The sequence below is a fragment of the Rhinoderma darwinii genome, chromosome 12 (genome assembly GCF_050947455.1).
Source record: "Rhinoderma darwinii isolate aRhiDar2 chromosome 12, aRhiDar2.hap1, whole genome shotgun sequence".
NCBI classification, from domain to species: domain Eukaryota; kingdom Metazoa; phylum Chordata; class Amphibia; order Anura; family Rhinodermatidae; genus Rhinoderma; species Rhinoderma darwinii.
In genome coordinates this window covers 40,236,824-40,263,464 of record NC_134698.1, presented here as the reverse complement: position 1 = coordinate 40,263,464, position 26,641 = coordinate 40,236,824, and the positions used below count along the sequence as shown (strand labels likewise).

At 43.8% G+C, this 26,641-nt stretch overlaps 1 protein-coding gene across 4 annotated transcripts in view; it reads right to left on the bottom strand.

Moving 5' to 3' along the window:
* The window catches only part of STRN3 (striatin 3), a 200,768-nt gene extending 176,277 nt beyond the window's left edge, over positions 1-24,491 (bottom strand). For 3 of the 4 annotated variants that reach the window (XM_075844282.1, XM_075844283.1, XM_075844284.1), the window contains exon 1: positions 23,970-24,491. In XM_075844282.1, coding sequence (XP_075700397.1) covers positions 23,970-24,194 — 225 coding nt within the window. In that variant the 5' untranslated portion in view covers positions 24,195-24,491. Of the gene's footprint in view, positions 1-18,655; positions 18,745-23,969 lie in introns of all 4 variants that reach the window. The other variant, XM_075844285.1, reaches the window with a different exon arrangement.
* Positions 24,492-26,641: the final 2,150 nt, after the last annotated feature.

The window sequence follows — 26,641 nt, the reverse complement described above, 5'->3', positions numbered from 1 at the left end:
AGGATGAGAAGTAGTTTAGTTTATATGCGTGCTTTTTTTTTTTTGTGAAAGTCCCTCACACCTTAATATGTACAATATTTACAGGGATGCTCAAATTAAAGGTAGCGAGCCAGTTTATGAGGGTCATCTACTACAGACATGGGAGGGTAACAGCAGGGTGCTGTCATAGGTTCTTGAAAAACTGATTACCGGTAAGTAATCGATCTTTTACCTATTCACCTATGACAGCACCCCTGGAGATGTAAAATAGAAAACAATATTTTTAGGGTGGGACCACAGCTTGTAGCACCTTCCTACCAAAGGCCAAGTCAGAGGCTGTATGTAGTTGTAATCTGTAGTGTTTAAAGAAGGTGTGAGGAGAACTCCATGTGGCAGCCTTACATATTTGGTCTAGGGATGCATCTGCTCTTTCTGCCTATGAAGTGGATACGACCCTAGTGGAGTGTGCCCTGAAGAATTCTGGGGGTTTGAGTTTTTTATTTATGTAGGCTAGCCGTATGACCTGCTTGATCCACCTTGCTATGGTAGCTTTGCTGGCTGCTAAACCCTTGTTGTGACCCTGAAACTGGATAAACAAGTTTTGTGATGATCTCAGATCTTGGGTAACCTTTAGGTACTGGACTAGGCATCATCTTACATCTAGGCAGTTAAACTGTTGTTCCCTCTGATTCTTTGGGGAGTCACAAAAGGAGGGAAGGACAATGTCTTGGTTTAGGTGAAAGGGTGAAACCACTTTAGGAAGGAATTCTGGTAGGGTTTTTAAGATGACTATCATCTAGCAGTAGGGTATGTGGAGGAAAGGCAGAGAGGGCCTGGATCTCGCGCACTCTACGGGCTGATGTAATGGCTAATAGAAAGGTCATTTTGAGTGTTAGCATCTTCAAGGAAATAGAGTCTATGGGTTCAAAGGGTGGTTTTATCAAAGCCTGGAGAACGAGGTTTAAGTCCCAGGGAGGAACTGGGGACCTTATCTGGGGTTTAAGTCTGCAGGCGGCCGCTAGAAATCTTTTGATCCAGGGGTGTTCTGCTAATTTAAAATTGAAAAAGGAACTTAAAGCAGAAATCTGAACCTTTAATGTAGTAGGCCTAAGGTTTTTATTTAGTCCCGCCTGGAGGAAATCCAATATTAGGGGAATATCTGGTTTGGTTAAAGGATTAATATCCCTGCCTGCGAAGTTTAAGAATGCGTTCCATGACCTCAGATATATTTTTGAGGTAATCGGTTTCCTACTGGCAAGTAGGGTGGAGATGACGGATTCTGAAAATCATCTCTGCATAAGGATTATCCTTTCAGTTTCCATGCTGTCAAGTGGAGCTTCTGAATGTCAGGGTGTAACACTGGGCCCTGATATAGAAGATCTGGCCTGTTTGGAAGAACCCATGGTTGGTGTGACGACATTTTTCTTAGCCACGTGAACCATGGTCTCTTTGGCCAGAAGGGGGCTATCAGTATCACGCTGGCCCTGTCTTCTCTGACCTTTTTTAAGACTCTTGGGAGGAGGTTCAGGGGGGGGGGGGAGGCGTAGCCTCTCTCTAGACTCCAGCACTGGGAAAGTGCGCCTATTGCTGTTGGGTGGTCTGAGGGATTTAGGGAGAAGAACCTCTGGGTTTTTCTGTTTTTTTTTGGATGCGAACAGATCTATTGATGGGGTTCCCCATCTGAGGATGATCTCCTGAATACTGTGGTGTTCAGGCACTATTCGGATTGGTGAAGCCTTTCCCGACTTAGGAAATCTGCCACCAGGTTGTCCTTCCCTCTGAGATGGACGGCTGATGGAGTCAGCAGGTGGTGTTCTGCCAGAGAAAATATCTGTGTGGCTAGGCCCATCAGCGAGGCCAATCTCGTAACCCCTTGCCGGTTTATATAGGATACTGTAGTTGTGTGGTCCGAATAGATCTTTAGGTGCTGACCTGAGATTGCCTGTATGGATCCCCTCAGGGCCTGAAGAACTGCTGCTACTTCCCTGAAGTTGGAGGATCTGAGAGCGGTCTGTTGGTCCCACTGACCCTGAAGAAAAGATGAGTCGTAATGGGCTCCCCACCCTCAGGGATTCGCATCTGTGGTCATATTAAGAGTAGGGGTTAACCTCCATGGAATACCCCTTGTGAGATTTTCCCTGCTTAGCCACCATCTGAGGGACAGTCTTGCTGTGGAAGAGATGTGAAACGGTTGGTCCAAGGAGAAACTGCTCCTGTCCCATTGGTCTAGGATGTCCCACTGCAGTGGTCTGGACTTGAAGTGAGCCCATAGTACGGCTGGGATGCATGATGTCATGAGTCCTAAGACTGACATAGCTTCCCTGAAAGATGTCGTATGGCTCAGGTAGATCTCTGATATCCAGTCCATCAAGGGCCTGATTTTTTTCTTCTGGGAGGAAGGTCATCTGTTTGGAGGAATCCAGCAGGTTTCCTAAGAATATACATCTTTTCGATGGATTTAGATTCGATTTTTTTAAATTTATGTTCCATCCTAATTTTGTCAGTATGTCCCGGACTACCTGTATGTGTAGGGTCAGAGAGTTGGAACTATTTCTACTACCACCAGGAAGTCGTCTAGATATGGAATCAGGAGAATGTCGTTCATCCTGATGTATGAGGTCATTTCCGCTATCATCTTGGAAAATACCCTTGGGGCTTGAGAGATGCCGAAGGGAAGGGCTCTGTATAGTAGGTGGCATACTGACCCGTTGAGTGTTACTGCTACCCTTAGATACTTTTGATGACGATGACATATGGGTACGTGATAATAGGCATCCTCTAGGTCTATTGAGGCCATCACGCAGTCTCTGGAGAGGAGGTTTATAGTTGACGTGATACTCTCCATGCAGAATTTTTGTAGGTCAGATAGCAGTTCAGTTCTTTTAGGTTTATAATGACCCTGTGTTTTCCTCCTGGTTTGTTCACTAGGAAGAGGGGGGAATAGAAGCCCCGACCTATCTCTGTGTCTGGAACCTGGATTAGGACCTCTTTTTTTTTTTTATAAGTGACAGAACTTCTATTTCTAGGATCTTTTGTTGGACTGGGTTCCTTAGGTCGCTCGTGGGAAGGAATCTGTCTGGGGGAGGGTTGTGAACTCTAGTATGTACCTTGTTTTTATGATTCCCAGAATCCAAGGATTTGCTGAAATCTTCCGCCAATCTTTGAGAAAAAGGGAACCCCCACTGCCCCCTTGGCGTCATTCTTTAGAAAGTGTTGGGAGGGAGGCTAAGATTTGATCCCGAGGGGTCTTGTCTTTCAGATGTACCTCCAGTTGTGCGAGCCACACTTTCAGGGATCTGGCCACGCAGGTGGCTGCAATGGCTGGTTTGAAACCCCCCGTAGAGGCTTCCCAGGCTCTCTTAGAATTCGGCCTTTCTATCCATAGGATCAGACAAGGAGCCTAGATTTTCAAAGGGAAGGGAGTGTTTCCTTGAGATCTTGGGTACTGGAGCGTCGAGCCTGGGGATGTTATCCCAATCCCTGCATGCGTCCTCCTCAAAGGGATACTTCCTTTTGAGAAACTTGGGAATGCTTGTCTTTTTATCAGGAGCTTTCCATTCCTTTTTAATAAGGTTAGATATGTTCCTATGGATGGGGAAGGTCCTATTCTTTTTAGGTTCTAGCCCTTGAAACATAGCGTCCTGGATGGACCGTGGTTCTTTGGGGTCGTCTATATTCATAGTCGCCCTGACTGTTTTTAGGAGTAGGTAAACGTCCTCCGTTGGGAACAGATTTCTCTCTCCCTCCTCCCCACCTGAGGAGTCGTAGGAGCTGTACTCCCCTTCTTCGCCTAGCTGGGGGTCCCCTTCGGCTGAGGAATCGGAATCCATCCTGCTAGAAGAGGCGACCGGAGGATCTCTTCTCTTTCTAAGGGACCTTAGTGAGCTCCTCACTTCAGCCCTTACAATATCCTTAATGCTTGTGGCTAAATTTGTGGACTCGGATATAATATTATCTAGACATTTCTGACAGAGTCTTTTGTTATAGGAAGATGCGAGTTTCTTTTTACATATCGCACATTCCTTGTTATGGGCCTTATCCTGCTTTTTCCTAGGATAATCCCTGGCCTAAACATATGCACAAGAGAAAGGGGAACAGTATTACGTAAGGGAGAGGTTTTTCTCTTACCCCACTCCTGTCGTCCTCAAGTACCGGACTGGAGGACTTGGCATCCGAGCGTTCACTGCGTCCTGGTGCTTCTCCTGACGACTCCATAATGGCAGAAGAAGACTGGAGAACGAGCTCCTGTTGTTTCTGGCCTAAAATAGGCCAAGGATCGGCTGGGAGGCCCTCGCTCTGGACGCTGGAGCACCTCCTCCCCACGTAGGCCGCCGGAACACCGCCCCCTGGAGTGTTGGAATGCGACCTGAAGTGACGCGGCGCGGCGACCGGACATGCCAGTGAGAGCGACGTTTGAAAGCCTCTAACTCTGGGTCTGGTCCGGCCCCTTCCAAGCCGAACGAGCCCCGGGGCTCCGCTCCCCGCCAGAGGAAGGCCCGCCCTGTGGACCTTAAACCACCATCCTGCTTTGCAGCAGGAGGGGGACGATGGACCGGGAGAGGAGGGAGTACCTATCCCAGTTACAAACGCGGTGATACTAAATATGTGTACTGTTTTTTAACGGTTTCATTTTTTTCCTATAATAAGAGAATTATAGGAATTTTATTTTTTTTTTACACTTTTGTAAAACATTTTTATTAACTTTTTATTTTTTCTTTACTTTTTACACTTTCATTTTTTGTTTTATTAACTTTTCTTTTACTTTTTACTTGCAGCTCTGATCGCTGCTAGAATACATTACACTACCTTGGTAGTGTAACGTATTCCAACTGTCAGTGTGACGTCACAGTCACTCTGACAGTTAGTCTACGAGGACCAGCCAGAGGCTGAGCCTCATAGGCTTGCTGACATGGCAGAACCGGGGGCCGTTCTCTGGCCCCCGGGTGCCATCACAAGCATCAGCCCCACAATTGCACGGGGGCTGCTGATGTGCTACAAACCCTGTACATGCGGAGATCGCAATCGAGCCCCGCATGTAACGGGTTAATTCCCGATGCACACGGTCGCCGACACGGTCGCCGACACTGTCAATCGCGAATGGCAGCGACGTCCTGTCACTCTGACAGGAAGTCTATCAGGAGGCTGATCCTGATAGGCTTCCGTACATGGCAGACACAGAGGCCATTACTTGGCCTCCGATCGCCATGCTAGCCATCTGCAAACCTCATGATTTTGTCATCGTGAGGTCTGCCGATGAGCTAGAAACCCCTGAATGCGGTGATTGCAATCGATCACCGCAATCAAGGGGTTAATTGCCGGAATCAGCCGCTGATCGGCATACAGTGGAGTGTCAGCAGTCAGGGACAGCTGGCCTCCCGGTTCCCGATGCACACTGACGGCGAAAGTGTGCACCGGGAACTTTGCAGCAACTTTACGTCCCTGTGCCTTAAGACACTGGCCACAGGGACGTACAGTTGCGTCCTGGTGCGCCTAGGGGGTTAAGTAAAATATTATATTTCTATAACCTGACCATATTCCCAACAAGGAACACAAAGTATGCTTGGCATTTTGACTACAGTGTGTGGGCATGAAAACACATTTACCAGTCCAAGCAGGATCCCTCAAGTGACGACGGTAAAGATCATTCCATTTCTAATGAACCACGTCACACCCTGGCGCATACCTGAGCGATAAATCACTGTGCTATCAAGGGCACAGACGTTTGTTTACTTGGTGCAGAGTTCACTGAACTCCGAGAACATTAAATGGAGACTTTAGTCTCAGCTACATAAGCAAATCGTAGCACAAATGAAGAACAGAGGCCACATCGCTGACATATTCAGCGCATGTTTAAATATATATAACTTGCATTAGTCAGCTTCTATTAAATCTATTATGTGCATACAGGAAAAGATGAACCAAAACTATTTCTGTTTGTGGCGTCCCATACTTAGAACCAAGAACACAGTTCACCTGCCAGTTTATGACCAACTGCAAACTTCAGAAACCATGCAGGGATTTCATGTTTGGTCAAAAATAAAGCAAGAACAGGGGGAGTAAAACACACCCTCAATACAAACAGAGACGCAAATAAACGTTGCATGGAGTTTACCGGGACCAGAAGAAAGGGTTTATAGGGTGGAAGAGGCCCCTAAAACCACATTGCTTCCAGAGCAGAATACCTCAGTAATACCATGCCTTAGGCCCTGTTCACACAGTTTTTTGGAGGCAGAAAATTCTGCGTCAAAATTCCGTCTGGAATTTCGAGGCAGATTTTGATCTCCCTGCACGCCATTTGCCGCGTTTTTCGCCCGCGGCCATTGAGTGCCGTTGGCAAAACTGCCGCAAAAAAAGGCTTTCTCTGCCTCCCATTGATGTCACTGGGACGTCAGAGAGGTAAACGCCCGAAGATAGGGCCATGTCACTCTTTTTCCACGAGCCGGTTTTCAATGGGAGTAATTTAACTGGTTTTTGACACATTTTGTGCCGGTTTCCGCATCCAAAAACATGTAAAAAAAACCTCAGTGTGAACAGGGCCTTCTAGCACCACAAAGAGCGCCTATGTCTTTTGTTGGATCTTGCCGTTTGAAAAAAAAAACTTGGCATGAAACAGCATGTACACATGCAAACCTGGCTAAAAGTAGCATCGAGAGTCTCATGAAAGTTTTTAATTATTCCCATCAAGCAATCTTACTACCAATGAAAATTTACTAACAGCAATGGAAGATTTGCGATAGTCGCAAGACCATTCACTTGGCTTTTTCTTTATCTCTACAATGAGTGTGACCACGCATGCGAGATCACTAGCTTACAAATTTAAAATGGACATCCCTGCTCTCATGGTTGGTGGGGGATCCCATAAATCAGAGAGCAAATGACCCCCTGCAAACGTAACTATAATCTATATACGTTTTCTATTCCTCATCATTTTAGAGATACATAGTTTAGGTCAGTGAATGAAAACATTCTTACTTGCATTCAGCGGAAAACCCACCCTGACCTAGTAGCTCACACAGCTGATCGGGTTGCTACAGTACGTCAGAGTAAGGAGCCTCGCACATGAGCGTGTTCGGTACATGATATACGGTCCGTACGTCCGTCACATTTCCCAGACCAAACACACTGCAGGGAGCCGGGCTCCTAGTTATCTATGACGCTAGGTCACTGCCACGCTGCAGGACAACTGTCCCGTACTGAAAACATGATTGCAGTACGGGACAGTTGTATATCACGAACCGAACACACTTGTGTGTGGGGCTCCTAAAGGGGAGTTCACAGAGTTTTTCATGCATTTGACGAGGAAACCACGACGGGAAAACGCGCCAAAAAACGGGAAAAAGAACGGACATGCCCTATCTTCGGGCGTTTACGCCCCTGACCTCCCATTGATATCAATGGGAGGCAGAGAAAGCGTATTTCGCAGCTTTATTGCCTGCAGTGCTCAATGGCCGCAGGCGTAAAACGCCGCGAAAATCAGTGTGCAGGCAGAGGAAAATCTGCCTCAAAATTCCAAACTGAATTTTCCCTAGGGGGACGAATAAAAAAAAAAATAGTAAAAAATAGTTACAATGAAGTTGTTTTTTTTATGTTCCAAAAAAAAAAAAAAAGGATTAAAGAGGCTCTGTCACCAAATTTTGCAACCCCTATCTGCTATTGCACAGATAGGCGCTGCAATGTAGATTACAGTAACGTTTTTATTTTAAAAAAACGAGCATTTTTGGCCAAGTTATGACCATTCTTGTAGTTATGCAAATGAGGCTTGCAAAAGTCCAAGTGGGTGTGTTTAAAAGTAAAAGTCCAAGTGGGTGTGTATTATGTGCGTACATCGGGGCGTTTTTAATACTTTTACTAGCTGGGCGCTCTGATGAGAAGTAACATCCTCTTCTCTTGAGAACGCCCAGCTTGTGACAGTGCAGATCTGTGACGTCACTCACAGGTCCTGCATCGTGACGGCCACATCGGCACCAGAGGCTACAGTTGATTCTGCAGCAGCATCAGCGTTTGCAGGTATCATCGACTTACCTGCAAACGCTGATGCTGCTGCAGAATCAACTGTAGCCTCTGCTGCCGATGTGGCCGTCACAATGCAGGACCTGTGAGTGACGTCACAGATCTGCACTGTCAGAAGCTGGGCGTTGTGAAGAGAAGAGGATGTTACTTCTCATCAGAACTCCCAGCTAGTAAAAGTATTAAAAACGCCCCGATGTACGCACCTAATACACGCCCACTTGGACTTTTACTTTTAAACACACCCACTTGGACTTTTGCAAGCCTCATTTGCATAATTACAAAAATGGTCATAACTTGGCCAAAAATGCTCGTTTTTTAAAAATAAAAACGTTACTGTAATCTACATTGCAGCGCCTATCTGCTGCAATAGCAGATAGGGCTTGCAAAATCTGGTGACAGAGCCTCTTTAAGGCCTTATGCACATGACCGTAGCCATGTGCACGGCCGTGATTTTCGGGTCGGCTGGCTGCGGAGTGTCACCCGTGAGCTGCGCACATGGCTTTCTATGAGCCTGGACCGCAGAACTCGGCCGTAATAAGACATGTCCGTTCTTTCTGCGGACCAGGCTCCTGGGCCATGCACGGAGCGTGGAAACCACGGTCGTGTACATGGGCCCATAGAAATGAATGGGGCCGAAATTCTCCCGTGGATTTTCGGGGGAATTGCGGCCTTAAAAGCACGTTCGTGTGCATGGTCAAACCTTGGTCAAATTGTGCCAAAAGACTGCCGCACATGCCCTGAATTACATTTATTATTAAGTCTTGTAGAGTGTCTAGAAATAGGGACACGGCAAAGTGGCTTCATAAAAGGCACCAGATTTATTAACAAGTGTGCCATAATTTTGGCAGAAAACAGTATAAAGTAAACCTACCAAAAGGCGCTGTAAGAAACAGAAGTATTTTTTAATCTCTAGCAAATGTGTCAAATAATCACACAGCACATGCCGCAGTGATAATATCGCAGGTCTGGTTTACTTTTTAGCGATCTACAATTCAGAAAGTGAAAAAGCCCCAATGTCTCTTTAAAAACTTCTGCAACCTGAAGGGGACGCCTTTCTATTATTATCTATTAGGGTATGTTCACACGCACGGTTTTCAGTCGTAACTCGGGCGTTTCACGCCTTGAATTATGCCTGAAAAATCTGCCCCATTACGCCTACAAACATCTGCCCATTGCTTTCAATGGGTTTTACGATGTTCTGTTCCCACGAGGTGTAATATTATGCGTCGATGTCAAGACACGGCGCGTAAAAACACGCTTGCGTCAAAGAAGTGCATGTCACTTCTTGGGACGTTTTTGGAGACGTTTTTCATTGACTTCATTGAAAAACAGCGCCAATATAGTCCGTAAAAATACACCGCGAAAAACGCGAGTTGTTAAAAAACATCTGAAAATCAGGAGCGGTTTTCAGGCGAAAACAGCTCCATAATTCCAGACGTATTTTGCTGCTGCGTGTGAACATACACTTACGTTTATCCAACAGCTGTGCTACAGCAGATGACCTAGTAATGCAAAGAAAAAAGTGTGATGTCCTCTGAACCTTCTTGTAAAACAAAGCAAATTTACCAAGACTTCAAAATTGATTATTTACCAGCAGGTAGAGCAGAGCTAACGTTCCAATCCAGAAAAGCAGCATGTGTTACATTCAACTGTGAGCATGCATCATTTTCAACATCTACCATGAGCTCTTCCTTGGAGTTTCACAAACTAGGGATTTCAGCTTCACATAGAAGACTAGAACCAGCTTCAATGTTCTGATGTCAGTGAAATGGAAGTAATCCACGGTCCGCTATTCAAAACATCAGACAAAGGCCAGTTTCACATGAGCGTATTTCGGTCCCAAATCCCGGCCCGACTGTGGGTGCCATAACTCGAAAAAACAGTATCATACGTAGGAGCACCTTTGCTAGAGTAAGTGTACCCACATCAGCAGCAAAATCTGCACAAATGAGCTATGGATTTTGCTGCGGATTTCACCCCTTCCACATTGAAAGGGGTGAAATCTGCAGTGAACATCCAGAACAGAATGAGCATGCTCCGATTTCTGTGCAGAAAACGTTCAACAGCACGTGGATGAGATTTTTTAAAATCTCATCCACTTTCCTGTAAAAGTCTTCCACCGAAGATATTCCACCCGCAAATACAGACAGAAAATCTGCAAAAAATTTGCTACTTGTGCAGGGGGCTTAAAGAGGCTCTGTCACCACATTATAAGTGCCCTATCTCCTACAAAATCTGATCGGCGCTGTAATGTAGATAACAGCAGTGGTTTTTATTTGGAAAAACGATAATTTTTGAGCAAGTTATGAGCAATTTTAGATGTATGCCAATTAGAAGTGGCCTATATTGTACATGATGTAATCGGTGCTGTAATGTAGATTACAGCAGTGTTTTTTTTATTTAAATCTCACATAAACGTTACCGAAGAGTCAGGATTCTGAATACACATCACGTCCTGGCTGGAGGTAATGTATATTCATTGTCAGGACACTGCAGTAACGTTATAGTGTGTTTATGTGGCGGCTGCACATAGTGATCTAGTAGGAACACTATGTGCTGTGTAAATGAATGGGGAGAAGTATATGACGCGGATTGGTCACTGATTGGTCAGCGTCATACACTCCTCTGTACAACGCCCACTTGGTGAAAAAGTAAAACACGCCCGGTTGTCCATTAAGAAAGGCATTAGCATAAATCTAAAATAGGTAAAAAATGATAGTTTTTCTAAATAAAAAAACACTGCTGTAATCTACATTACAGCACCGATCACATTATGTAGAAGATAGGCCACTTATAATGTGGTGACAGAGCCTCTTTAATGCCCAACTGGGCGTTTTTTAACTTTTGACCAAGTGGGCGTTGTACAGAGGAGTGTATGATGCTGACCAATCAGCGTGATACACTTCGCTCCATTCATGTCCATCTGTATTCACAGAACAGCGTGATCTCGCTGTGCTGTCACATCCACATTAACTTTACTGAAGTGTCTTGAGAGTGAATAGACATTGACTCCAGCCAGGACGCAATGTTTATTCACACTCCCGACACTTCGGTAAAGTTTCTGTGGGCCAAAAATGCTCGTTTTTTAAAAATAAAAACGTTACTGTAATCTACATTGCAGCGCCTATCTGCTGCAATAGCAGATAGGGGTTGCAAAATCTGGTGACAGAGCCTCTTTAAGGCCTAAGGGAACTGAACCCGTGTGGACCTGGCCATGCAGCTTGGAAAATAAGATGGGACGATCAGTTTCATTGGGGTTGACCATTAACAAGAGTGCTTATGACATTCATTCATATGCAGAATAATAATCATCAATACTGGATTACGCACAAACATCAAGATCTCGGTCTCTCTTTTCAGACTGCACTGAACTTGATTCTGAACTCGCAGGGTACGAACACACAGGGCGGACACGATGCATAAAAGTACACAGCTGAAAAGTACAGGAAATTTCAGCCACAATACAGCACAAAACTGTGGCACAGTTTTTCGGGTGGAATGTCCGCTGCGGAAATCCTGCATGAATAAAAAAAAGTTTATACTTAGCCCCAGCTGTAGTCATGGCGACTCAGCCCTCTGTTCTGAGCGCAGCCAAGCCTGCTGAGAGGAGGCGGTAGTCCATGTGACTGTTGCAGCCTTTGATAAAAAGCAGTAGTCACATGGGACCACACCCCTTTTTGCATGCTACACCATACGGATGTTACGATATCAGAATTTCAACTTCGATACCGATACTTCGTGTAGTATTGCGATTCTCGATACCAATACGATACTTTGCCAACAATAATAAAAAAAGTTCTTTGATTTTCTGATGTGAGGCACGTGGTATGAATTTTGGACCTCCATGTGCCTCACATTAATAGTAATTAACCCCATCATGTTACTCACAGTCATAATGGACAACATTGGGTTAATGTGTGATGGGGTTAATTACTTTTAATGTGAGGCACATGGAGTTTCAAAATTCATAATAACACGTGCCTCACATTAAGTGAAAAAGCAGTTTTTATTTTATTTTTGAATAGCGTAAACATCATCAATTATCATATCAATTTGTTGTGCAGGTTATTACGGGCGCGACAATTCCGAATATGTGTAAATTTTATGTATTGAGACTTATTTTAATGTGTATTGTAAAAAAATGTGTTATTTTACTTTTTTTTTAAATTTACTTTGTTTTTTACTTTTAAACTTTAATGGGCGCAAGTTGGAGCTTAAAATGAAGGGTGCCCAAACTGGCTTTTGGGGAGCAAATGTTCCAAAGCTGGTTTGCTGACACCATACGACCACTACAGATGTTGTGAATTGCCAAAACACTATGAACACCCCCAAAATGACTCTTTAGGAAATACACCCCCCAAGCTATTCGATTAGTAACATATGAAAGATTTTAGACCTCTATTTTTTTTCCAGACGATTCATGGACTGGGATGAAAAAATTAAAACTGCAATTTTTTTCCAAGTATGAGAATTCAGGTGACTTTTTTTGACATCTGGTGTATGCCAATGGGCAAACACACCTGAATATATATATGGCAACTTCTGCCGACTTAAACGATACCAAAAATGTGTGCATTTCATACACGCTGGGCGCAAGGTGGAGCTTACAATGAATTGTGCACAAACTGTTTTTTGTAGAGAAAATTATCCAAAGCGATCTATGTGCATGCGACCAGTGTCATGGCCAAAGTCGCCGTGTAGCCCCAACCTAAGGCCCCCTGCACACGGCCGTGCCTGTTATCACAGCCGGTAATTACAGGCATGTCCGGGGACAGACACTCGCATTTGTGGACCATAAAATCAGGAGCACGGTTCGTAAAATAAAATAAAAATAGAACGTCTTTTTTTGCGGGTCATTTCTACGGCCCAGATACCTTCCCTTAAAGAGGATCTGTCAGCAGATTATAAGTGCCCTGTCTCCTACATAATCTGATTGGCGCTGTAGTGTAGATAAGTGGTTTTTATTTTGAAAAACGATCATTTTTGATCAAGTTATGAGCAATTTTAGATTTATGCTAATGAGTTTCTTAATAGACAACTGGGCGTGTTTTTACTTTTTACCAACTGGGTGTTGTACAGAGGAGTGTATGAGGCTGACCAATCAGTGACCAATCAGCGTCATACACTTCTCATTGTTCCAGCCCAGCTTCTTTCACTGCACAATCACACTATAGCAATGGGCTGGAACAATGAGAAGTGTATGATGCTGATTGGTCACTGATTGGTCAGCCTCATACACTCCTCTGTACAACACCCAGTTGGTAAAAAGTAAAAACACGCCCAGTTGTCTATTAACGCCTTCCCGCCCAATCACGTACATTTACATGATTAAAGCTGGTGGCTTACCGCCTTTTCACGTAACTGTACGTCATGGAGATGAAGCTGGCTCAGGAGCTGAGCCAGCGACATCACCGCCGGGTGACAGCTGTATGTTACAGCTGTCACCCTGAGGTATCGGCCAGGACCGGAACTAGCATCCGATCCGGCCGATTAACCCCTCACATGCTGCGTTCAATAGAGATCGCAGCATGTGAGGAGTTTATAGCCACCGGCACCCCAGCAACGTGATCGCTGGGTTGCCAGTGGCTGCAAAGGCGATCGGAGGGCTAATACTTATCTCCCGATCAGCCTGTAACGGAATCCTCCTATGCCCCGTCGTCGGCAGGGCCGATTTCTGGCATTAACCCCTTCGATGCAGCGATCCATTGTGATCGCTGCATCCTAGAGGTTTGTAGCAAATCGGCAGCCTTGCCACGCGATGGCAAGGCTGGCGATTGCTACTATGGCAACAGGAGCCCTAACAATGGACTCCTGTCTGCCATTACGTAAGCTGATTAGGCCCCGCCCAGAGGCGGAGCCTGATCGGCTTGCTGTCAGTGAACAACTGACAGTTCCAATACATTGCACTACATAGGTAGTGCAATGTATTAGAACATCAAACAAACAGTTGGACCTTCAAGTCCCCTAGTGGGACTAAAAAAAAGTGTAAAAAAAAAGTGTAAAAAAAGTAAAAATAAAAGTTGTAAAACATACAATAAAAGTTTCAAGTAATAACACAAAACACAATCGCCCTTTTTCCCTTATCAAGTCATTTATTATTGAAAAAAAAAATAAAGACATACATATTTGGTATCGCTGCGACCGTAACGACCTAAACTATAAAAATATTATGTTATTTATCCAGCGCAGTGAACACCGTAAAAAAACTCAAAAACACTGCCATAATTAGTTTTTTTGGTCACCGTCTTCCAAAAATTGAAATAAAAAGAGATCAAAAAGTCGCATGTATCCAAAAACGGTACCTATAAAATCTATACCTCGTCTCGCAAAAAACAAACCCTCACACCGCTCCATCGACGAAAAATGTAAAAGTTATGGCTCTCAACATCGCGACAGAAGAAATACATTCTCTTTCCAAAAGTAATTTTATTGTGCAAAAAGTTATAAAAAAGTTCTATAAATTAGGTATCGCCGGAATCGTACTGACCCACAGAATAAAGGTAACATGTAGTTTATAACGTACGGTGAACGCTGTATATAAAAAAAACAAGCTATGGCAGAATTGCTGTTTTTTTGTCACCTTGCCTCCCAAAAAAAGGATAACAAGTGATCAAAAAGTTGCATGTACCCCAATATGGTACCAATAAAAGCTACAGCATGTCCCGTAAAAAAAAGAGCCCTCATACCACTACGTCTATGAAAATATAAAATAAGTTAAGGCTCCAATAATTCAGGAAAGAAAAATATGCAGTTGTGCCGGCCCGAGGGGAACGTTTCTTCCGTTTCAAAAGGCGATGTATCAAGGCACTAAAATTAGGGAACCAGGAAGGGGAGGGCCCAAACATATCCGCTGGAAGCGACGGTGCCCGTGTTATACTAGGACAACACTTTCCCGGCAAAATTCCCCAAACTGCAAAGGTGCAGAGTGTGGACCAAAAGGGGGATAAGAAAGGACGCCATTTATCAGTGCGACACCAGCCTGTGCAGAAAGGATCGATCACAGCGTAACACACATCTATGGATCATTTTCTTATATTTTTTACCTTATTATTATACCACCTGACTTTGCCCCGATGTACTCTTCCGAGCTCACGTATGCCCCACATTATAAACGGAAACACCAGTGATACTCCAAACAAAACTATTACCAAGCAAATTCCACGCTCCAAAAGCCAAATGGCGCTCCCACCGATCTGAGCCCTACAGCATGCCCAAACAGCTGTTTATGTCCACATATTTGGCATCGCCAAAGCCGGGAGAACCCTTTTAACAATTTTTGAGGTGTGTGTCCTCAGTGGCACAAGCTGGGCACGACATATTTGACAATGAATTGGCATATCTAGGGCAAAATTTTAATTTGTACCTTCGGCAGCGCAATCATTTATGGAAAAGACACGTGGGATGAAAATACTCACTACACCCCTTAATAAATGCCTTGAGGGGTGTAGTTTCCAAAATGGGGTCACTTCTCAGGGGTTTCTTTTATTTCACATCTGAACCTCTGCAATTGTGAACCAATACTTTATACGTCGCCAAATTAGGCCTCAATTTTACACGGTACTCTTTCACTCCTGAGCCCTGTCGAATGTCCAGGCAAAAGATTAGGGCCACACGTAGGGTGCTTCTAAAACCGGGAAACACTGCATAAAAATGGAGAGCTGTCTTGTTATGGTGGCACAAGCCGGGCACCACATATTGGCGTATCTAAGGAAAAATTCCCATTTTCACTCTCCCACATCGTGTGCACACGAATTTCTGCAAAACACCTGTGGGGTTAACATGCTCACTACACCCCTAGGTGAATACCTTGAGGGTGTTGTTTCCAAAATGGGGTCACTTCTGGGGGGGATCCACTGTTTTGGTTCCACAGGGACTTTGCAAATGCAACATAGCGACCAGAAACCAAATGCAGCAAAATCTGTACACTGCTGTCTAAACAGCAGTTTATGACCACGTGTGGGGTATTGCCATACTCCAGAGAAGTTGCTTTACAAATGTTAGGGTTCTTTTTTTCCTTTATTTGTTAAGAAAATTAAAAATTTGGAGCTAAAGCTGCGTCTTATTGAAGAAAAAGGATTTTTTTTATTTTCACTGCCCAATTCTAATAAAATCTATGAAACACCTGTGGGGTCAAAATGCTCACTACACCCCTAGATGGATTCCTGAAGGGGTGTAGTTTTCTCAATGGAGTCATTTTTTTGGCGTTTTCACTGTTTTGGTCCCTTAGGGGCTTTGCAAATGCGACATGGCCTCCGCAAACCATTCCTGCTAAATTTGAGCTCCAAAAGCCAAATGGCGCACTTTTCCTTTTAAGCCATGCCGTGTGTCCAAACAGCCGTTTATTACCGCATGCAGGGTATTGTTTTACTCGGGAGAAATTGCTTTACAAATGTTGTGGTGCATTTTCTCCTTTTAGTCCTTGTGGAAATTAGAAAAAAATGAGCTAAACCTACATTTTCTTTGAAAGAATGTAGATTTTAATTTTCACGGCCTACTTCCAATAATTTCTGCAAAAAACCTGCGGGCTCAAAATGCTCACTAGACCCCTAGATAATTTCCTCAAGGGGTGTAGTTTCCCAAATGGGGTCACTTTTGGTGGATTTCCACTGTTTTAGCACCGAAAGAGCCCTTCAAACCTGACATGGTGCCTAAAATATTTTCTAATAAAAAGGAGGCCCAAAATCCACTGGGTGCTCCTTTGCTTCTGAGGCCGATGCTTCAGTCCATTAGGACACTAGGGCCACATGTGGGGTATTTCTAAAAACTGCAGAATCTGGGCAATAGATATTGAGTTGCGTTTCTCTGGTAAAAACTTCTGTGTTACAAAAAAAATAGATTAAAAATGAATTTCTGCAAAAAAAAAATGAAATTTGAAAATTTCACCTCCACGTTGATTTAATTTCTGTGAAATATTTAAAGGGTTCAGAAACTTTCTAAATGCTGTTTTGAATACTTTGAGGGGTGAAGATTTTAAAATGGGGTGACTTTTTGGCGGTTTCTAATATATAAGGCCCTAAAAGCCGCTTCACAACTGAACTGGCCCCTGTAAAAATCGCCTTTTGAAATTTTCTTGAAAATGTGAGAAATTGCTGCTAAAGTTCTAAGCCTTGTGATGTCATAGAAAAATAAAAGGACGTTCAAAAAACGATGCAAATATAAAGTAGACATATGGGGGATGTTAATTAGCAACAACTTTGTGTGGTAAAACTGCCTGTCTTACAAGCAGATACATTTACAAAAATGCTAATTTTTGAAATTTTTCACAACATTTTGGTGTTTTTCACTGATAAATATTGAATTTATAGACCAAATTTTTCCACTATCATAAAGTCCGATGTCTCACGAGAAAACAATCTCAGAATCGCTTTGATAGGTAAAAGCATTCCGGAGTTATTACCACATAAAGTGAAATATGTCAGATTTGAAAAAATGGGTCTGGTCCTGAAGGCCAAAATGAGCTTGGTCCTGAAGGGGTTAAGAAACTAATTAGCATAAATCTAAAATTGCTCATAACTTGCTCAAAAATGATCATTTTTCAAAATAAAAAACACTTGTTATTTACATTACAGAGCCGATCAGATTATGTAGGAGACAGGGCACTTATAATCTGGTGACAGATCCTCTTTAAATATACGGGAAGGTGTCTGTGGGAAATAGAAAAGAATGGGTCCATACTTTGATCCGCAATTACAGTCCGTAATGGCGGATCAAAATTACGGCCGTGCTCATGGGGACTAAAACTGTACAATATATATATATATATATATATATATATATATATATATATATATATATATTCAAACAGAGAAAGCAGCAGCACTCAATCTCAGTAAGAGAAAGCTTACATATGTGAACAGGTGCCAGCAAGCAGTCCAGATCCTAGGACTTAATCAATATTCAGGAGAAATAAATCTTGCAGCACTCCAACAGGATGAATGAAAAAAACTGTGATTTATTCAAGCCAACATACAGAGGTGCGACGTTTCAGTCCAACATTAGGACTTTTTTCAAGCATGAAAATGTTGGACTGAAACGTCGCACCGCTGTATGTTGGCTTGAATAAATCACAGTTTTTTTCATTCATCCTGTTGGAGTGCTGCAAGATTTATTTCTCCTGAATATATATATATATATATATATTATTAAAACTATAGGTAGAAATCTATTTATTGGAGGTAAAAAAAAAAAAAATGTGTGTGTTTTATTACATACTATTTTTATTCTCCCTCCCTGCCAGTTCGTTCGGATGGAGCAAGGGGGGAGGTGGGTGTCGCTGAGCAGGTTGTCACAATGATCACATGCCCAGAGCTCCGTGATGTCAGCTGTCTGGAGACAGCTGGATCACGGAGCTAAATGCCACCACAGAGCGGAAAAAAAGTATTAACTCTGGAGGACGTTCTAGAACGGCCCTGCAGAGTTAATTGCGGTCCGTCCGGACGTTTATAGTCTATGGGAGGTCCGCAAGTGGTTAAAGGATTAGTTTAATGCATCCGTCAAAACAACGGACAAGAAGCATCCGTTTGCATCCGTTTTATTCAATTGATAATGGATCTTTTTTTTTGGCACCCTTTTTTGTTTAGTTGTTAGTCTGCTGCTAGAATTATTTTTCCCTTGGGGGCCTTTAATTCATCAATTATGACAAAGCTAAAAAAAAATATTCTCTCACCAAACTTTATGTAGATACAGCCCCAAAACGGCAATAGAATGTCTGCTGGGGGTCACTTCCAGTTTCTTCCTATCTCTAGTGGTGTTTTCCTGTCAATAGAATTTTAATTGATTTGCAAAATGCAGTCTGCAAATGGGCAGAGCAAGAAAAAAAAACTTCTATTAACTGATGAAAAAAACTGATGCAAACTGATTACAATCCGCTCGCTTAGTATTAGTTTTACATTGTTAAAAATAACCGATCAGTTATACATCCGTTTTTTTTGAACGGAGAAAAAAAAAAAAGTCCTGTACTCTGCACTTTAAATCCTTAAAAGAAAAACAAACGGACGACTAAGGCTATGTTCAGTTTGTTTCCGTTGTGCGAGGGTTCCGTCGTTTTGACGGGATGAATACCGTAGTAGACTACACTATTGATTCTGTCAAAACGACGGAATCCTTGCACAACGGAGACAAACGGAAACCATTGGCACAGGATCTGTCACCACTGAAATCAACGGTGATGGAAACGGAAACCTATGGTTTCCATTCGTGTCAGTCGGGGCAGTTTCGACGGAAAGCTCCGACAGAAAGTCGGAACAGAGTCCTGACGCAGATGTGAACGTAGCCTAAGGCTTCGTTCACATCTGCATCAGGTCTCCATTGACACAAACGGAAAACATAGGATTCCGTTTCCATCACCATTGAATTTAACGGTGACGGATCCAGTGCCAATGGTTTCTCGTTTGTCTCAGTTGTGCAAGGGTTCCGTCGTTTTGACGGAATCAATAGCGTAGCCGACTACGGTATTCATCCCGTCAAAACGACGGAACCCTTGCACAATGGAGACAAACAGAAACCATTAGCACCGGATCCGTCACCATTGAAATCAATGGTGATTGAAACAGAAACCTATGATTTACGTTTGTGTCAGTGAGGGCTCCATTCTGATGGAAAGCTCAAACGGAACGTCAGAATAGAGCCCTAATGGATATGTAAACTAAGCCTTATATAACGGAAGCAAACGGATGCAATTAAAAATCCCATTAATTTCAATGGGATTTTTAATGCATCCGTTTTTGTCAGTTAGGCCCCATTCACATCACGTTTGTGCTACCTGCCGGGCATATACATTTTTAAACACTAAAAAAAGTTTTGAGAACGTATAGCTCGGTGTATACATAGAATATAATGGGTCAAACGTAGACCAAAATAGCATCCGTTTGGTCTAGGTTTGTCATGGTTTATGTTGGGATACTTTTTTTTTCAAGTACTGAAAAGCATAGCCTACTACGCTATTCTGTATTTTTTTTTAAAATGTATACGCGATGTAAAGGTTTTTTTAGCATTGATCTCAATGGACGACGTATACAAACGTAATGTTATACGTTTGTATCCGTTTATATATAGTAAATCTGTTTTTAATTTTTGTTCCCATCAGTGTTCACTTAAAAAAAAACACCACACTTTTTGGGGGTAAAAAAACGGACAGAAACGTTAACCGACGTATGAGCAAACACGCTATAAAAAAAACAGATGAAAACGTATACAAACGTGTACCATTTTCTGTTTACAACGGGCAACATTTTTATTAAAAAACGTATATGCTCGACGGATAGCACAAACACGATTTGAATGGGGCCTTGTTTTAATATAAAAACAGATCAGAGTAACGGATTATACAACGCAAGTGTGAACTTGGGGCCTGTTCACATCAGCGTTGCTTTCCGTTGAAGGGTTCCGTCTGAGCTTTCCGTGCTTGGGAACCCCTCAACGGAAAGGCAAATGGAAACCTTAGCTTCCGTTTGCATCACCATTAGGGTATGTTCACACGCTGAGAGGCAGTTACGTGTGAAAAGACAGACTGTTAACAGCTGCCTCGTTTCACACGTAAAAGCTCCTCCTCGTAATTTACGAGGCGTCTGAGACGCTCGTAAACCTTGAGCCGTGCTTCATTGATTTCAATGAAGAACGGCTCAAATTACGTCGCAAAGAAGTGCCCTGCACTTCTTTGCCGAGGCAGTAAATTTACGGGTCGTCGTTTGACAGCTGTCAAACGACGACTCGTAAATAACAGGTCGTCTGCACAGTACGTCGGCAAACCCATTCAAATGAATGGGCAGATGTTTGCCGACGTATTGCAGCCCTATTTTCAGACGTAAAACGAGGCATAATACGCCTCGTATACGTCTGAAATTTGGCCGTGTGAACATACCCTTAATCTCAATGGTGACGGAAACTTTACCAATGATTTCCGTTTGTCACCGTTGACCAGTCGATTCTGCGCTATTGATTCTGTCAAAACAACAGAACCCTTTCACAACAGTGACAGATGGAAACCATTAGCAAAGTTTCCGTCACCATGGGGATCAATGGTGATGCAAACGGAAGCTAAGGCTTACATTTGCCTTTCCGTTGAGGGGTTCCCCCGATGGAAAGCTCAGACGGAACCCCTTAACGGTTGCAACGCCGATGTGAACACAGCCTTAGCCTAAGAAAGAAATAGAATAATACTTACTTTCCCAACCATGCAGATTTAGTTATAAAAAGAAAACAACCTTAAAAGAGGCTCTGTGACCACATTATAAGTGGCCTATATTGTACATGATGTGATCGGCGCTGTAATGTAGAATACAGCAGTGTTTTTTATTTAGAAAAACGATAATTTTTGACGGAGTTATGACCTATTTTAGCTTTATGCTAATGAGTCTCTTAATGGACAACTGGGCGTGTTTTACTTTTTGACCAAGTGGGCGTCGTGGAGAGAAGTGTATGACACTGACCAATCAGCATCATACACTTCTCTCCATTTACACAGCACATAGTAATCTTAAAGAGGCTCTGTCACCAGATTTTGCAACCCCTATCTGCTATTGCAGCAGATAGGCGCTGCAATGTAGATTACAGTAACGTTTTTATTTTTAAAAAACGAGCATTTTTGGCCAAGTTATGACCATTTTTGTAATTATGCAAATGAGGCTTGCAAAAGTCCAAGTAGGCGTGTTTAAAGTAAAAGTCCAAGTGGGCGTGTATTATGTGCGTACATCGGGGCGTTTTTAATACTTGTACTAGCTGGGCGCTGTGAAGAGAAGTAACATCCTCTTCTCTTCAGAACGCCCAGCTTCTGACAGTGCAGACCTGTGACGTCACTCACAGGTCCTGCATCGTGACGGCCACATCGGCACCAGAGGCTACAGTTGATTCTGCAGCAGCATCAGCGTTTGCAGGTAAGTCGATCTTACCTGCAAACGCTGATGCTGCTGCAGAATCAACTGTAGCCTCTGGTGCCGATGTGGCCGTCACGATGCAGGACCTGTGAGTGACGTCACAGATCTGCACTGTCACAAGCTGGGCGTTCTGAAGAGAAGAGGATGTTACTTCTCTTCACAGCGCCCAGCTAGTACAAGTATTAAAAACGCCCCGATGTACGCACATAATACACGCCCACTTGGACTTTTGCAAGCCTCATTTGCATAACTACAAAAATGGTCATAACTTGGCCAAAAATGCTCGTTTTTTAAAAATAAAAACGTTACTGTAATCTACATTGCAGCGCCTATCTGCTGCAATAGCAGATAGGGGTTGCAAAATCTGGTGACAGAGCCTCTTTAACTAGATCACTATGTGCAGCCACATACACACACATTAACGTTACTGCAGTGTCCGGACAGTGAATATACATTACCTCCAGCCAGGACGTGATGTCTATTCACAATCCTGACACTTCTGTAGCGTTTGTGTGATATTTACAGCAAGGCAAGAGATTACGATGGAACCTGTAATTTAAAACAAGATTACGCTTGCCTTGCGGTAAATATCACACAGACGCTACAGTAGTGTCAGGATTGTGAATAGACATGTCCTGGCTGGAGTTAATGTATATTCACTGTCCGGACACTGCAGTAACGTTAATGTGTGTGTATGTGGCTGCACATAGTAATGTAATAAGATCACTATGTGCTGTGTAAATGAATGGAGAGAAGTGTATGACGCTGATTGGTCACTGATTGGTCAGCGTCATACACTTCTCTCCACAATGCCCACTTGGCCATATAGTAAAACACGCCCAGTTGTCCATTGAGAAACTCCTTAGCATAAATCTAAAATAGGTCATAACTCCGTCAAAAATTATTGTTTTTCTAACTAAAAAAACACTGCTGTAATCTACATTACAGCGCCGATCACATCATGTACAATATAGGCCACTTATAATGTGGTGACGGAGCCTCTTTAAATGCATTAAATCTGCTGTGTGAATCTGGCCGTACATTTTGCTATATCTCCTTGAGAAGTGACTGATCACATTCAGACAAGTCTTGTAAACAAAGTAATAAAGTTACATTTACAGTTTTACATTTTGATGCAGTTACTACTTAGTGGAAGGAGTTTACGGCACTTGTGACCTAATCTACTTGGCAACAAGTGAGTCATTCCCGGATGTGTCAGCCCATGCTTCATCCTTATTACTCACTATTATTCTATACACTAAGGGCCCAGTCACACGAACGTGAATCTTGAAATAACGCAAAGCACAAGGCCCCATCGATTTCAACAGGGGCATTCCCACATGCGAAAGTTTCCACGCATCGAGTTTGCTGCGTGAAACTCACCGGGTGTCCTATATTGGTGCATTTTCAATAGGTGCGTGAAAACCAGACAGCACACGGATGGAAGTCCGTGTGCAGTCCGTGTTACACGCATCAATAACATTAAGAAAAAAAAAAAGTGCTTGCCACCCGCAACGCACACAGATGCATAACGCAACACACACATGTAAATCTGTCACGCTCGTGTGAACGTAGCCACACGAATGATGGTTGGGGACCAGTAGTTCGGTAACTTCACATCCGATCATAAAACAGTGAAGAACCAGAGAGTTTCTTTCCTGCTACACAGAAACAAGTGCATTCATTGGTCGTGAAACTGCCACAAGATTTCTATGGAGCCTAAATTGAATTATTCGGCAGAACATTTATAGTGGATAGTGGCGGCATCTCCTTATACAGCAGCCTTGGGGTACAGGGTGCAATAAGCCCAAGGTCACCAAGACCTGACACAAGGCTCTCCCACCTCACAGGTAGTGACATGTAGAGGCCCGGGGTCATAGACATGATACACGGGATTAGAAGTCTACAAGAGCCGGCTGAGGTGAAGCTGGGACACGGCACAGAGGCCACACTAATACCCAAGATGGCCTCCAGAGTGACCAGACTGGGCCCAGCTTCCTGCCGTCTCCTGGAGCTGCTCCTTACTCCAGCACTGCCTGGAGTGACACAGAACAGCCGCCTCTATGGCCTAGAGCCGGACCTCGTCCAGCAGTCTCCCGGCTCTCTCACCTGCAGCTCAGCCCTCTCCACTTCCCAGTGCGCTCTCTGCATCTCGAAGCGGGCCCACTCATGCTGGATATAGTGCAGAATCCCCGGGATGGTGTACTGAGGCGGCCGAGCAGGAAGCTCACAACCCGGCTCTGAGGGGACTCCCTGTGTTTGGGCCTGTATAGGACCCCCGACCTGCGGCCTTATTGAAGCAGCCATTGCACCAGCCACCGGGAGATCCTCCATCTAGTGCCAGACCCCCGGTGACTCCGGGTCCGGGGTGGGAGGTCAAAGTTGCCTGGTGAAATCACGTTAAGAATCAGCTCCGGTTGAAGAGTAAGGAACGGCCTCACAACCCGACCCCCTGAGAGAGACAATAATTGTCCGTTCTACAATCTTCGTCTGATCCCTTCACTGTGGGCCGCCATGTTTCAACACCCCCCCGGGCCCGGTAAATCCGTGGGGCACGCTGGGTAACCGGCCTCGTTCGCCGCCTCCCGTTTGACAGCGTTACGACGCATGCGCGAGGTTCGCGAACTGACGTCACAAAGGCAACCTGTGTCACGTGACTTCGCTCCTCCTTCCGGCCGCCTTCTGAAGGAGACCTATGTAGTGACGTCATTGGCGAAGCTGCGCCTTCTGCTTGAGAGTGTCTTCCGGCATCTCCGTGATCTGACAGTGACATCACCGGAGAACAAACACGATATAACGTGACAAGCCGCAGCACAGAGCGTATCAGGTAATCACTGCTAGAAGTCACTGGTTTGCGGAACTGGCCGTTCCAGCATGCTTGCGCTGACAGCGTTTTTCACGTCTTTTGGAGTAGCACATTGCAAAGATGAATGGGTTTTATTTTTAGTCTCCACAACTGTACCCCCCGCCCCCCAGTTATTATAATTGCATCTTTTCTTGTATTTAATGACACTTTCCAGGGATAAAAAAATATTTTACGAAGTTTTCCCATAATCAATATTTATCACCTGGCAACAGGAAAGGTGATACATTGTGTTGTTCCTGTGGACACCATAGGAATGGAAGTGCGCATGCGCGGCCACCACTCCATTCATTTCTATGGGGTTGCCAAAGATAGCGCTCGGCAGCCCCGTGGAAATGAATGGAGCGATGGCCGAGCATGCGCACTACCGCTCCATTCCTATGGTGTTCTCAGGGACAACAAAGTAAGACCGTTCTCTTGATCGGTGGGGGTCCTAGCAGCTGGACCCCCGCGATCAGATATTTATCACTTATGCTGCGAATTGGTGATAAATATTGACTTTGGGAAAACCCCTTTAATTCAGTCTGAAATGCTGAGAAAACCACAATTTTCAATATACTTCCCTTTAGAAATTCCACACCATTCCATCACTGTCGCTGTACAAGTGCCCCGCTGTAGTCCTGTGAACGTACCTTATGATGTGTCATTCGCTTATAATACTTAATCGGTTTTATTCGTTCTGCAATGCACAAATTCGCTCTGTAACGTTTCAGTCATATGACGTGACCTTTTTCAAATCATCTGGGTATAGGATGATGTAAATAGGTCATTTCACTATGAGATGAAGAAAATTCTGCAATACAGTGTAATAACACAAAACATGCTACTGCTACTAACATAGTGACATACAGAAAACCAGACATTTATAGCATGCCATATATCTTGTCATTGTCACAAATAGTATAATGCTATTCAATATAACAGGTAATATTATGCCTAGAAGAGTTATTGTATAGCCAAAATAAATGAAGGCAACCCTGGGTGGGGATATCCCTTAAAGATCTATGCCCTATGTAAGGTCAGTATATTACAGCTACAGGTCGATACTCCCAGCAACCAAAACGGCACAAAAAAAATGCAGTTTGTCTAATAGGATCGCTAAAAAAATACGGCGGACTCCTAGTTATGAGTGCGATGTAGGGGAGCGCCCCCCCTGCTTATATCTCTGGTGACTGACAAGCTCCTGGGTAAACATGCATGCACAGCAGCCCCTCAATCACTGGCCTTAAAGGCAGGGGGAGCACTACCCTCGCGAATGTGACGGACTCCTAACTATGAGTCCGGCATATTATTTTAGTGATCCTATTAGCCCAAGGGTACAAAATGTTTTGGCTACAAGGAGTACGGGCCCATTTAACTGTAATATTCTACCCTTACATAGAGCATCATATTAAGCTGACAGATTCGCTTTTCATATACCCTATTAGGGAACATTGTGTTGCTAGAGGGTTTCCCCTTTTGAGGATCCTCATCTCTTGGCCACAGTGGAGAGCAGCTACAAAGAGCATCTCTTTTGCTCTTGAGAACCTGGCCTGTCCTGCATTAGACAGACAAGCCATTGATATGAATGAGCACTGTGTAATTCTTCATTTCCCCAGTGGTAGCGCTGCAGGGTAGTTGAACGATTACTGCCAGGTTTCCACAGTGATTGCAGCTAATCGAGGGATCTAACAGTGGGACACTTTGTGATATGCTTATTCTCAAGGTATGGATCCAATTCTATTCTAACAAGTGGAGATTGTCCAAAATGGAATACCCCTTTAAGGCTAGGCCCAATAGCGGATTGCCAATGTAAGCAGATGGCACTAATAGAAACTCAAAACGCCTGGAATATAAAGCCATTATGACACAGACCAAATGTGTACATGTAAAGAGAGTCTTATCTAACAGATAATACAAGAACAAATGAATGCAAGGC